Source organism: Vulpes lagopus, chromosome 11 (assembly GCF_018345385.1).
Source record: "Vulpes lagopus strain Blue_001 chromosome 11, ASM1834538v1, whole genome shotgun sequence".
In the NCBI taxonomy this organism is placed as follows: domain Eukaryota; kingdom Metazoa; phylum Chordata; class Mammalia; order Carnivora; family Canidae; genus Vulpes; species Vulpes lagopus.
This window is the reverse complement of record NC_054834.1, coordinates 69,363,247-69,377,707: the sequence shown is the minus strand read 5'-3', so window position 1 is coordinate 69,377,707 and position 14,461 is coordinate 69,363,247. Positions and strand designations below refer to the sequence as shown.

Sequence of the window (14,461 nt, the reverse complement as noted above, 5' to 3'; positions counted from 1 at the left end):
TGGGCAGGGGCCCGCTGGGAGAGGGGAATAAGCCTGAGGGACAGAGAGAGTCAGTGAAGGGAGGACCCAACAGGGCTCAGCTTCTGTCCCAGGTCAGCCGCTGAACAGAGACTCATCTCTCCCCAGAGTCTTGGCCATGCATCCATCCTTATGCTGGAAGTGTCTCCCTCCACCTCACAACAGAGGACTATTCCTTTGGGGGGAATTCCTGCAGGTCCCTGCCCAGGGCAAAGCACAGTTAGGAAAACCAAGCCCTGTTTCCCAGCCCAAGGACTCCTGGCTGGCAAGCCCCTTGGGATCCTGGCAGGAGGCAGGTGCCTGGTGAGAGGGAGGTAGAGGACTGGTGCCTACAGTAGTAACAAAGCAACAGAAACTTGGTGACTTAAAACAACAGAAATTTATTGTCTTGCAGTTCTGGAGATCAGAAACCCTGAAATCTTTGGTGAGGCAGGGCTGGTTCCTCCCAAGGCTGTGGATAAGGGTGAGGATGGGGCCCAGGCCTCCCCCGGCCTGAAGATGGCTGTCTTCTCCCTGGGTCTCATCTCACAGCCTTCCCTCTGCACTCCTGATTTCTCCTGTTTTATAAGGAGACCCATCATACTGGCTTAGGTACTCACCCTAGCCTCCAGGTCCTCCTCCTGACTGATTTAATCCACAATTACCCTCATTACAAGTAAGGTCCCATTCTGAGGTCATGGGGGCAGGGGAGCAGCCAGCATCCCTTGTCCCTGTCCTTGGTGTTAGTGTCTGACCTAGTATGTGTGTCTTTCTTATTGTTCTTTCATCCCATCTCCTCCCAGCCGCCTGTAAGCTCCACAGGGGCAGAATTTTGTCTGCTTTGTCTACACTGTATTCTGCGCACCTCATGAGGGCCTGGCAAGCAGTCGGCACTCGGTACTTCTTTGCCAAGTGAATGAGGGCATGATGAGAAGGGAGGGCTAATTGAAAATCCTACATTTCCACCTCCCTGCTCAAAGGGACAGCACACACTTCACCTGCAGAGAAGGCCAGTCCTGAGCCCCGCTGTCCCAGCCTAAGAGTCAAGAGGGACAGGGCTCCCGTCACTCTTCTACATCGTCTGTGCCGGAGATGGACACTGTGTTGCTGCAAGTTTAGAGACGTGATGATTCCAACGGCTGCTGTCTTCCAGATGTGATGCCCTTCCTGGAGCAAGTCAGCACATGTATGACTCAGCCGTGGCTCATGCAGACACGCCCTGCCTTGTCCCATAAACTGAGAAGCCGAGAGCGGTGCTCTGTCCTTTTGGCGAGACTGCTGGTATGCCTCCACCTTCATGCCACAGGGTCAGATCATTGCTTGTGTTTTTCACACAGCTCAGTCCACACAGACATTGGCTATCCCAGCATGCCTTGGGATTTCACACCACTCCACTGTATGGAGGATGTCCTGCCAGTAGGCCACGAAGCCCAGGATGCTGATAAAATATACGTGCTTGCCAGAGGGTTATTCCCCTTGACTTTAGGAACTCGGACACAGCTGTGTGAAATTTCAGGGGCTTAGTGGTTTGGGAAAGTCATGACATACCCTGCAAAGAAGACAAGCTTTTATATTTCAATCACCTGGACACCAGGAAGAAGACATACATTGTCCTGAGTGTATCAATGAGGCAGTTGCCTTTTAGCTTCAGATAACAGGGACAGGAAAGAACAGTGACTTAATTGGGATTTTTTTCAATTAAAAGAAGTCCAGAGGCAGGAAGTTCAGGACTGCTGTGGTCGTTTCTGGAACCTCAGTGCTATCTCTATGCTCCGTTGTCATCCACATGCCTCATGGTCCAAGATGGCTACAAGATCTTTAGCCATCCTTCGCCTATTCTCAGTAGGAACCAGAAGATTGGACCAGGGCTGGGGGTAGAAAGGAAGGACTTCCTAGAAGCCACACAACCACTTCCACTGGCTACTCTGTCCACATGGGAACCTGGGAGAAAGTGGAAGGGGGGAGGGTAAGGAAGAAGATGAGAAAAGAGAGGAGGAGAAAGGGCATCACATGCCGTATGATCTGAACTGTCCATTATGAACTGGGCTGTAAAGTGGGGTGTGCCCAGCAATACACCACCATCGAGGGAAAGGCCACTGACTTTGAGCTCAGGAAAATTGCCATGAGCAGTTAGGTCATAATCCCGATATACCCAGTCATACCTGCCTGCCTCATCGCCTTCACCCTACACCTGCGAATTCGCCAAGTTTCTCATGACACATTTGGCAACATTATTGTCCCCATCACATTAGTAAAGACACTGAGTCACAGGGACATCAAACAACTCGTCCAAGTCACCCAGGCAGTGAGTGGATGAGCAGGGATCTGACCTCCAGGCTCTGGAGGGGACACAGGATTGCTGGTCCACAGTGGCAGCAGGAGAAAGATGGGTGGAGACTGAAGCACTTCCCTGGACCTCCATGCGCAAGGGCACTGGTTAGTGGATGGTCACAACAGGTGGGACTACCTGGAGTTCATATTCCTCAGGAACATGGTTTGGGTCACTGCCCTGGGTGGAGAGGCAGCCAGATGTGCACATTCTTCCCCTCAGAGTCATTACATATTAAGTGAATTCCCTTCTTCTTTCCTTTATCTGGCCTCATTGCTTGATCTCAGGTGGTGGCTGGTCCTAAAGTTTGCAATGGTCCCCCCCGAGTTTCACGATCATGAAAGCAGTCAAGGGAGAAAAGAGATCTCTGTGGATCCTGGCAATCGCTGATGAGACTCAGGCCCATGAGAAAGGTGTGAGTCGAGCTTAAGGACAGGACGGGCAGGTGCATGATGGTGCACAGAACTCCCTCCTCCCCCCCCCTTCGAAGTATAGGTGTGGAGAGAATGGAATTAGTATAAGCGGCACAATGGGGTGGATCCTGGTGGTGGGTTCCACTCCTGGCCTCCTCCACTGGAATCTCCGCAGGAGTCCTCCCCTTGGCAGGTGGGGTCTGCCTCTTCCTCTAGGAACAGACCGCCTCCTGTTCAACCGCACACAGGGGAATGACCTAGGCTTCCCGGGCCTGGAAGCACCTGCCCCTCTCCGGCATCAGCACCTAGGGGTGTCGGTCCCTGGTGCCCAGCAGTGGCGGCAGCCTGCAGCTAGCAGTGTGGGCTGAGGGAGCTATGTTAGGTGGGACTTCCAGCGGGGCCACATCTTTCTTGCCTCAAGAACTTTAAAGGAAGGCAGCCCGTGCTGGCCACTGCTCCTCGAAGTCACCCATGTTTGGGTTTGCCTCATTGGTTGTACCCGTGTCCCCGGCCCCCCATGGCTACTAGGGCAGCAGGGGTAACACGGTCCATGTGCTGCTCCTGCTGTGGGGATGGTGGGATGGTGGGGGCTCAACATCAGCGGGCAGGTCATGGTCAGAGCATGGTCTCAGGGGCCCCCCAGCTCTCCAGGCCAAGCTGCCAGAAGCCCTGTGTCCACCCATAAAGAGTGTCCATGCTTTTTCTGTTGATGCCCCTGAGGGCATGATTCCTGAGTCCTCCTGAGTCTGAAAAGGAGGCAACATGGCAGCAGGAGACTTGATGGGGACAGGAGTTCTGGGGGAGCTCCTCTAAGAGTGAGGAGGGGACATAGCGGGCGCGGGGCACTGGCAGGTGCAGGGGGACAGTCCAGGCCAGGAAACAGTACAGGGTGCAGGGGGCAAGCCCAGAGTGTGTGGGGACATCTTTGGCGTGAGGAGACATCCCAAGTGTGAGGCGTCTTTCCAGAGTGAGGGGACATCCCCAGTGTGAGGGGACATCGTGGGTGTGAGGGGTCATCCCAGGTGTGAGAGGTCAGCCCGCAGTAAAGGGACATCCCGAGTGTGAGGGGTCAGCCTGGGAGTGAGGGGACAGCCTGGGTGTGAGGGGTCAGCCTGGGTGTGAGGGGTCAGCCCGGGTGTGAGGGGTCAGCCCGGGTGTGAGGGGTCAGTCCGGATGTGAATGGACAGCCTGGTCAAGGGGCCAGCCTCGGTGTGAGGGGCTAGCCGGGTGTGAGGGGTCAGCTCAGGTGTGAGGGGCCATCCTGGGTTGAGGGGTCAGCCTGGTGTGAGGGGTCAGCCTGGTGTGAGGGGTCAGCCCGGTGTGAGGGGCCATCCAGGGTTGAGGGGACAGCCCAGGTATGAGGGGTCAGCCCGGTGTGAGGGGCCATCCAGGGTTGAGGGGACAGCCCAGGTATGAGGGGTCAGCCCGGTGTGAGGGGCCATCCAGGGTTGAGGGGACAGCCCAGGTATGAGGGGTCAGCCTGGTGTGAGGGGTCAGCCCGGTGTGAGGGGCCATCCAGGGTTGAGGGGACAGCCCAGGTATGAGGGGTCAGCCTGGTGTGAGGGGTCAGCCCGGTGTGAGGGGCCATCCAGGGTTGAGGGGACAGCCCAGGTATGAGGGGTCAGCCTGGGTGTGAGGGGTCAGCCCGGAGTGAGGGGTCAGCCCGGGTGTGAGGGGCCATCCCGGGTTGAGGGGACAGCCCGGGTGTGAGGGAACAGCCAGGAGGAGGGGCGAAGGGGAGGGGGATAGAAGGAGGAAGGGAGAAGGATCCCTGCAGGGCCGGTGGGGCCCCAGAGGCCTCCGGGACTACGTTTCCCGGCGGGTGGCGCGCTACCACGTCACTTCCGGCGGCGCCCGTGGCGCGCGTGTGGGAGTGTGCGAGTGAGTGTTTACTTCCGGCCGCCGCCGCCGCCGCGGGCTGAGGGCCGAGCGTGTCGGGCGGCGGGCCCCGAGCAGCCATGGACTGGCTCATGGGGTGAGTCGGGCGGCCGGGCGGGCGGGCCGGGGCGGCGGTGGGGGGCGCGGGGCGCGCTGCGGGCGGCACCGGCCCAGGGCGTGGGGCCGGGGCGGAGCGGGCTGGGCGGGCGAGGGGCGTCTCCTCGGGGCCGGGGTCGCGGTCGCGGTCGTGGTCGCGGTCGCGGACGGGAGCCGCCGGGAGCGGGGCCGGGCGGCCTGTGCGGGACGGGCCCCCGCCGAGCCTCTGGTGTCGGGGGCCGGGGGGGCGGACGGCGGCCGCCGTGGCCGGGCGCCGCGGGGACGCGGCTCCGCAGGAGGGAACTTTGCCGCCGGCCGGGAACGGCTGCGCGGAGCGAGGAGAAGCCGGGCGGCCGGGTGTCCTGGCGCGGCGCGGGGCCGGGGGAGGGCGCGGGGAGGCCGCGGTGCGGGCGGCGGGCCGGAGGGTGGAGTAGGAGTAGGAAGGGCGCTCGGCCGGTGGCCCTGCGCTTCGCGGTGCGTGCGGCGCCCTGGAGACGAGGGCGGCAAGGTGAAACGTCACGGCTGCGGAAAGTTCTCCGACGGCAGTGCCCTGTGCAAGAAACTTTTCTGATTTTGAGGAACGGGGAGGGCAGGCGCTTCTCCCTCTCTGCTTAGCTCTCGTTGTCATCACCGCCCCGGGCGGAGCAGGGCCGGGAGGGCAGCCATCCGGGGGCTGTCGCCCGTGGCCCGGGGCTGGGGGAAGTCCTGAAAGGCCCGGGCAGGGTCTGCCGGCGTTTCCGTTCTGGGTCCGGGGGCTGCTGCGGGTGGCAGGGCGGAGGAGGGTGCCGTCAGGATCGCGGAGGAGATGGGTGAGGCCCGTCCTGGCCCGCGGCGGCGGGGGTGGGGTGGGGGGGTGGGGGGTGGCTGGAGGCCCGTGAGAGGGACACCAGGGGAGATGAGGCCGCGAGGGCCGGGCGGATCCAGAGCGTGGCAGGGGCCGGCCTGGAGCCGGGCGCGGAGGACCACCAGCTGGGCTGCCTCCCGGCAGAGGCTGCCTGCCTGCCCAGCTCCGTGTTAGCTGTGTGGACTTGAGGGGACCACTGCCCCTCCCCAGACCCGCTCCTTTAAAGTCTTCTGTGAGATGCAGTTTGTAGTGCATGTGCTGTAGGACTCTGGAAGGGTAAACCAACCGAGGTAAGTCGCGGAAAGCACCTTGAACAGCGCTGGGTATTTGGTGAGCGTTGGCCACCGTTGGTGTGGAGGTGGATTCAGAGGAGGCCTTTGTAACCCACAGGCACCGATTGTTGAGGGCAGGCAGCTGTGTTTGCTTTATTTTTGAATGGCAGAGGCTTTCTGCATTTATTGGGAGGGACTCCCTGGGAGGCCAGGCCACCTGGCCACCTGGCCTCCCAGGGAGTCTGAGGGAAGTAAACTACTGATTGGGTGGGTTGAATTCACGCTGCTTTGTGCCAGAAGACCGGGGTTGTTGAGAAGGCAGCCGATTGTTATTTTTGTCTGTGTGTGATGAGCATGTGTTCCTGTCCACGAGAAGCAGGTATTCTGTGCTGAAACCTGACTAGCATGCAGTCTTTTAAACTGACTAGGTTCTGTGCTTCGTGGACTTCCCTGACATTGTGAGTATTCAGAAATTAACCCCACAGTTAGGCTTACCAGGGACTGGTTGTCGAGGCCTTCATCAAGACTTTGGGAAGCAGGCAGTCGTCTGGGTGAGGTTGGTGGAGCACTCACCTCCTGGGTCCCACGCTGAGGATGCTGGTCCAGGTGCTAGAGGAAGACAGCTCTGAAAGGGACACCGCCTGGAACTGCTGCTTCCGTGAGCCCCAGAGACGGAAGGAGTCTTTACTGTGCCTGGCTGTAAAATAGGCAGCCCTAAGGACACTAGAGATCTCAAAAGATGGATTACAGTGTTTGGTTATCCTTTTGTACGTAATTGTAAATTTAGTGCATTGCATATTGGACATTGTGAATTATGAATTAACAGTTCCTTAATCCTGAATCCCCCGCCCTTTGTAAACAAAAGTGATATGATTTCAGTTGTCACATAGGGATGTTCCTCCAGAGCTTGTTCTCGAGGTGTTACCATAGGACGTGAGAGCTGGGAGGGCCCGTGTGCTCTGTTCCTCCCACATGTTTATTGGGCATCTGCTGTAGAGGAGGGGGAGGCTGAGGCCTCGGCTTTCCAGCTGCAGAGTGAGACAACAGCAGTGACCCCAGCTGGCCCTCCCTCTGGTCCTGCCCTCCTTGAGGATAGCCAGCCAGTGGCAGGTGAAGAGGGAGCTCCTCCTGCCAGGCACCTTTTGTGTGCTCTGTGCCGGGGCTTTAGTGGGCCATTAACCCTTTAATTGGTTTTCAACTTGGAAGAATTGAGGAAGTGTTATTTTTGACTATTTCTTGATATTTTTATTAATTCACACTGTTCATTATCAACCAGGTAGTTTGGAATATGATTCTCTTTTTGTTTTAAACTTCTTTTTTTTTTTTTCTTTCTTTTTTTTTAAAGAAAGAGTTTCTCTGTATTGGTTCATCTCAGGTGACAAAGTATGGACGGGCTGTAGTAGCAAATGCGGTTCCCGCCTCCTCTGCGGACAGCTGTCGCAAGCAGAGCAGCGAATGGATGCACTTCCCTGTCACGGAAAGTGCTTTGCTGAGTAACACGAGCGGCCTTATCTGAGGAAAGGGAGGTCTTGCAGGAAACCTGCCGGGGGAAGCCAAGAATAACTCCAGCATGTTACAGCTTGCTGTTGGAGTTTGCTGGGACTTATTTGGAGAAAAATTTTATGATGTGTAGCATGTATCCATGTGTTTTATTGTATGTTTCTTTTGCTCGGCATGGTGAAAATTGGTGTACAGTAATTTCTCTTTCTTTTTGTAAAGAGTAGGTTTTTTTTTAAAGACTTTATTTATTCATGAGAAACGCAGAGAGAGGCATAGACATAGGTAGGGGGTTAAGCAGGCTCTCTGTGGAGAACCCGATGTGGGACTTGATCCCAGGACCCCAGGATCATGACCTGAGCCGAAGGTAGATGCTCAACCACTGAGCCACCCAGGCATCCTATAAAGAGTAATTTCTAGCTTGCAAAAGGGTCACCATTTGTTTGGCCATCCCTTTGGTCCTTGGCCATCTTCATTCTGGACAGCTGATGACAGGATGGTGCCCTTGTCGCTGGGAAGGAAGTGAGCCCCAGAACAGATGCTGCATGAGCAACATCAGATTCCCCAAGCTCTGAGACCACGCGAGGTGCCCCATGGCTCAGTGTGTGGTGGTGTGGGGGAAGCTTTTGTCTTATTCCTAACTGACGGTGACAGGCATTTGTGAGCAGAAGATAAAAGTGCAGTTTCATTTTTACCCAACAGACAGCTCAGTCCTAAAGTTTCCAAGCATCTGGGAATGTAGAAGAGGAAATGTACCTCCTCCCACTTCTGAGTCAGGGAGGGGGTTGGGGGTGGGTGCAGATCAGCCCTCCTACTGGTCCTGGGTGGGGCCCACAGGGGGTAGTTTGCAGGGCCACGCCCGCCCTGCGCCCTCTAGCCTGGGCCTGCATCCAGGGCAGGAGCAGGCACACACCAGCCCCCTTCCTGGGGCTGCTGTTGCCCTGCTGCTCTTGAAGCAGAGATGAGCTGGGTGAGGTGTGTAGCTGAGAGCTCCCCAGCTCTGGCCAGAGACCCGCCCCTGGGGTTGGCAGCTTAGTGCGGAGCATGATGGAAGTTGGCACTCTTGGTCAGCAGGCAGATCTTTCTAAGTGGCCACGGGGCTTTCTGGCCTGTCTGGCTTTGCCTTCAGGAATCTTGAGCTCAGTTGAAGGAGATAGAATCCTGTGCATATGTACCTGTGCAGGGATTTTGTGGGGGTGTTGATGACTTTTTCTTTGCACTTTGCATCTGACAAACCCTACCAGGAGGACACCCCGAATGAACTTGCTTGAGTCTCCAGACTTTTTTTTTAACAGCCTTGTTGGGATGTAACTTACATACCATAAAGTTTACTTGTTTTAAGTATAACAATTAGGTGACTTAGTGAAATTACAGAGTTTTGTAGCCATCAGCACAGTTTAACTTGCGGATATTGCCGTTACCCTGAAGGAGCCTGGTGACCATCAGTAGTCACTTCCTGTCCCATCCCTGGGTTGTTACTGGTTGCCTTTCTCTCAGTCTCCATTCACCCATTCTGGGCATTTCATACACATAGAATCCAATATGGGGTCATTTGTGACCAATTCATTTAGTATAATGTTTTAAAAATGTGTTCAGACTGTGCATGTGTCAACCCTAAACCCTTTTCCTTGCCAGATGATATTCCACAGTGTAGAGATATGCATGCTTGCTTCTCTGTTGGTGTCTGGATTGTTCCCTCTTTTTGCCAATCATGAGTGATGCTGCTGTGACCCAGCCTTCTTGGACAGTGAGCTGGACCACTTTCTCAGCTGAGGGGACCATCAGGTCCTGACTGCGTTCACAGTCTGTTGTGGGCCTGGCCCTGTGCTTCCAAGATTGAGAAGACACAGTTTCTGCTTTCTCAGGCTGGCACAGAAGGGCCTCGGACATGGGGGATGGAGCGTAGCAGAGTAAATGAGGGGGAGCTGGAAGTGGGGAGCCCAGGCTGGCAGGGTGGCAGGGGTGCTCAGGAAGCTTATATGGGAAGATGCATAGAATTTTCTACGTAAGAAAGAAGAAAGATTGTGACCCAGGCCTGAGCAAAGGTGTGGACGCATACGTGGCAAAAGCATCCTCCAGCTGGCCCCCCCTCAGAAGCTGTGATTGCAGAACACTTCCAGGGACACCTGTGGGCCTGGTCTGCCCAGGCGCTTGCCCGGGGCTGATCTGCACTCACATTCCCTTTAAAGAGAACAGCAGCCACATGGACCCCTTTGTGAGACAAACCCTGTGCACCTGGGAGCTCTCAGCAGCACCTCATTTCTCATTTGTCCCCCTGCCTGGGGTGTCCTCTGGTAGCCTAGTGCACGCAGAGCGTCCTGGAAGTTGTGCGTCTGGTCAGACGTAGGATGTGAATTCACAAGAGGTGTTGCAGAAATGCTTTGCCGCTTTGCCGGAAAGTGGGAGGTGGGGTGGGAGGTGTTGCTGGCCTTGGGCAGGGCTTCCGAGATACCTACAGCCCCTGAGGGCTGCCCTTGTCTGTGCCCTGCCTTTGGCCTCCAGACATCCCGGTGTGTGTGTCGGGGAGTGCCAGACCTTGTCAGTAGCTAGCCACGGCTTGGGAGGGGTTCTCTGGGTACAGCAGGGCCATTGTCGGCTCTAAGCAGCCTGTAGGAGGGAGCTGTGACCTCTGTTGTGGCCATGGCCTTTGGGATGATGGGTGTTGGAGGCCTTGGTGGGGGATGCCTGTTGACAGCATTTCCATTGTCCCAGCATTTCCTGCATTGCCCTTGAAATGGTCCTGGAAACTCAGACATGGCCAAACCCGCGCTCTTGTTTTTGTCATGAATGTGCTCATGGGGCAAGGGAGGTACTCAGTGAGGTGCGCTCTGCATTTTTTGGGGCACCTGGACACTGGGAGCGAGTCAGGGCACTGGCCTTGGTCTCTGCTGCTGGCTGGGTGTGCCTTTCCTCCTGCTGGCCTGGCCGGAACAGGAGGTGGTGGGTGCTGTTCCTGTCCGACTTGGCGGGACTGCCTCCCATTCTTTGTCTCCCCATGTTTGTTTTTCTTTCTGTGCAGGATTTCTCCTGGCTGGGGCACACCCGTCGGCATTGTGTGTCGCTCTGTAGAACAGTGCCTGGGAACATGGAAGGAGGAGCAATCAAAACCAAGGAGTGAACTGTGGAAGCTTAGAAGAGGAGGGGAAGTGGGGATGGGTGGGGTGTCCGGGCCACATGGAAGTTGGGGTACTGTTCATGCATGGAACCGTGTGTGGCTTTGGGTTGTGGCCACATTCACATTGTCACATTTCACATTCTGGTTCCTTTCTCTCTGAAGATGGTTTCCTTTGCTAGCTTGAAAGAGCTGATAATGCAGTTGCTGGGGTGGGACATTCATTCTGTTCCTTCCTGTAGCTCTTCCTTGGTACGTCTCAGGTATAGCATGGTGTGTAGACATGAGGTAAAACTTATCACACCTGTTTGGAATGTTGCTGCTACATTGGGTAATGGTGGCAATTTTTTATTTTAATTGAGCATTTCTGTAGCGATTTTTTGGTTATTGTTAATGGAGCATTTTTAAAAAAGATATTTATTTGAGAGCGAGAGAGAGCGAGAGTGCTGGCATATGCATAAGCAGGGGAAGGAGTAGAAGGAGAAGCGGACTCTGCTGAGCAGGGAGCCTGAGGTGGGATTTGATCCCAGGACCCTGGGATCATGACTTGAGCTAAAGGCAGAGCTTTACACACTGAGCCACCCAGACACACCTAATTGAGCATTTCTGTATAGGGTGAGGGGAGGGAGCTGCTCCCACAGGGGCATGCACCTTCTCTTCGAAACAGCAGGCTGACATTGGAAAGCAGGGATGTGTGGCGTCTTTCCCCTTAGGTGTAAGAAACCTTCCCCCTCCAGGCTTTGCACCAGGCTGGCCCTGGGCTAGCCGATTATTCTCTCTGAGAGCATGACACCTCTGGAGTCCACTGTGTCAGGGCTTGAGCTGCATTGCCCACACCTGGCAAAGTGGTCAGCCCCTACTTCATTGGCTGTGAGAGAGAGCCCCGCCTCCGAATGGCTTGCTGGTTCGACTCCCAGCAGTACTGTGGACGGTTTAGCCAGGTTGTAGGTGTGTGCCCCACATCCAGTCCTGGGGTCCACTGTATTTGGCCCTACTGTGCCAGATAAATGTTTTTCTCTTCTAGGGCCTGTCTTAGCAGTTTCTCAGCTTGGGCTTTGGGTGGTGTCTGTTGCTGTGAAATGAACCCCAGAACTTAGTGGGTCCAAACAAGGACCACCACCTCTCACAACTGAGTGGATGGGTGGGAGCCTCAGTTTCCCAATATGGCCTCTCTGCACGTGGACTCTGGAGCAGGGTTCTTAAACTTTTTGGTCTCAAACCCCCCCCTTACATGCTTAAAAATTATTGGGTTTATATGTGTTACAGCTATCAATGTTTATCATATTAGGAATTAAAATCAAGAAATTTGTAAAAATATTCGTTAATTCATTTAAAAAGAATAATAAACTCAGCATATGTTAGCATAACATTTTTTCGATGAAAATAATTATATTTTGTGGAATAAAAAATGTGACAGTATTGGTCTTTTTTACAAATCTCGTGAGCTGGATCTTTATATCTGCTTCTGGGTTCATTGTGTTGTGATCTTATAAGTCATGTAACTTCTGGAAAGCTCTGCTGCGCTTGGGTGAGAGAATGGGAGAGGCGAGTACCATCTTCATGTTGTTAGGAGAAGAGCTGTTAGGAGAAGAGTGTTAACCTTGGCCCCCAGGCCACATTTCAGGCGCCATGACAAGGGCTCTCTGTGGCCTTGCTCCAGGAGCAGAACCACCGCGGAAGTTGTTGGAAGATGAGTGTCACCTCTGATATGCTGTGTTGGTCGGACAAGTCACAGAGCCACCCAGATATGGTGGGAAGGAACAGACTCTCCCTCTCAACGGAGGGGTCTCCCATGTAGGGAAGGGGCGGTGTCTGGCATCCCCATCTGCAGACCAAGGGACGTGGGTGGGAACATGGGGCCTGTTATTACTGGGAACCCAGGTGTCCATAACAGCTCAGAGCCTTTCCTTCAGGTGGCAGGTGAAGTCTGTCAGGAGAAGGTGTGTAGGTGGACTCCTGCATAGAAGTGATTAGGACAACATGCCTCAGGGACAGACGGCTTCAGGGTTGAATCCTGACTCTGCAGCTTCACTAGGGCTCCCTGAGCCTCAGTTTTCTTATCGGCAAGGCAACACAGCCCCAGTAGTCCCCTTCCTAGCAGTGGTTGGGGGATTTTGTGAGGTGTCCACAGGTAGTGTGGGTATGCCCTGGGGGGGGTGTTGTGGAGAACACCCACCCCCCGCCCCCCCTTCTGAGACAGGCCTTAGCACCAGCCTGGTCTGAAAACTTCTTTCTGTGCTGGAAATTTGAAAATTCCTTCTTGGAACCCGGGGGTGGGGTGGGAGTCCTCTCTCACCTGCCCGCCCCCCACCAAGGGCTCGCTGTGGTGTGTGGCCTGTGTGCACAGCACCCGCAGTAGCAGCAGGGGCAGCCAGCTCCAGGCAGGGCCAGGTGTGTGCAAGATACATCCCTCTTGTCATCCTATTGCCTTCCCTCACATGTCCTCGCTGAGAACCTCCCAGCACCTGCCGCCCTACATGCCACCTGGTCACTGTCAGCTCTGCTTGTTCTCGAAGACCTGCTTTTGTGTGCAGGTAGCCCTGCTGTCCTGGTCCCTAAGGAGAACCCAATCTGATGGCCACACCATCCTGGGTAGCAAGGTTGGCACCCAGAGCCTAGCCCAGGGCTTTTGTGTCAGATCTGGCTCTGAGGGTGACTGGCAGAGGCAGGTGTTCTGGGGCTTGGTGCTCTCTAGAGGCTGCTTGACCCCATCCCCAGGTAGACAGTGCCTTCCATCTGGGCCTGTCCATTCTCGGAGCTGCGGGGCCCGAGCTGGTAGCATGTCATCATACCAGGCTTGCCTTCCCTGGCCAGATGTCAGCACCTCTGTGGAGACAACCCCAGTGTGGTCGGGAGGCACTGGTGCACACTGTTGGCTCTCCCGCCTCCACCTTTGTGCTGGGAGGTTGCAGGCCTTGTGTTTCGTCCCCTGTGTGTGTCCTGATGCCGTTGCAAGACGCCCACATGGGAGGCTGCAGCACCAAGTGGCAAAGGCGCTGCTGCCCTTGTCGTGGAAGATGTGGGGCTGTGGCTACTTATTTCCTGTGGTCTGCCGCCTTCTTAAGTTTGAGGGTGTTCTGGGTGCTGAAAGGGGAGGCTGAGAGGGTGCTGGCCTGTGGGGGGAACAGCTGGCCCTGGCCTGGCCTTGCTGAGACTGGCTCTTTGTCAGCTCCCATTAGCTTCTCCTAGAGCCTGCGTCCACCTCAGTCATCTTGCCCCTCCTTCCTGTCCCTCCCTCACAACTGTTTTGCTGAAATATTTTTCCTGTAGCAAAGCTCCCTCTTTCCTTCTATTGCCTCTGTGCTGGGGGCAACTACACTCAGGGCCCTCGGCACACAGACCTGCTTTCTTACCCCACGTACCTTCTTGGGCTCAGGCACCTGGCCTGGGCCAGCTCCTGCTCCCCACTGCTCCTGTACTGCCCCACAGCCGAGACCCTGCCTCCTTGCCGTCACTTGTCTCTACCCCACTGTCTTCCGTTTCCTTCCCTCAGAACTTCCCGCCGTTCTTCTATTTTCCTGTGCATCTGGGCCTGGGTGGGCCAGGCAGTGTCAGGGCAAGGCAGCAGGTTCAGAGGCAGAGGTGGTGCCTGGTGCCCCCTGCCTGTCCGAGACAACTGCTTTGGCATGAACCTCATGTGCACATGGAGCTATCCAATCCTGAGGGAGCAGTGCCCCGGTGCCCTGTTCTCCATCAGCTTGGCCCTCTGGCTGGGGGAGCAGTTGCCCCGAGCCCTACTTCAGGATGCCAGCATCGCTTTTCACCTTGGTTTTATTTCCCGCTTCAGCTTGCTAAGGCAGCAGCGAGCCATATATACGAGTTGAGGAGCTGAGGTTAGACTTGCCTGTGAACCTGGGTGACCATTTCTCCCAGCTGCTTCTCCACCTGCTGAATGAAGATGCAGGCCCTGACCTGTGAGGATCCCAGGCCGTTTATGAGAAGGCAGGGGCTTTCTTGGTGCTTGTCCCAGAGAGGACTGTCCCCCTTCTCTCTGTTTGCCCCTCCCTGGGCAGGCCTCTGAGG

The 14,461-nt window shown here is 55.7% G+C and overlaps 1 protein-coding gene across 1 annotated transcript in view; it reads left to right on the top strand.

The window, feature by feature from the left end:
• The first annotated feature begins 4,601 nt into the window (after nt 1-4,601).
• Nucleotides 4,602-14,461, top strand: part of MOB2 (MOB kinase activator 2) — a 78,267-nt gene continuing 68,407 nt past the window's right edge. Inside the window, exon 1 of the mRNA XM_041773728.1 lies at nt 4,602-4,714. Within this exon, the coding sequence (XP_041629662.1) occupies nt 4,698-4,714 (17 nt within the window). The 5' untranslated portion in view covers nt 4,602-4,697. The remainder of the gene's footprint in view (nt 4,715-14,461) is intronic.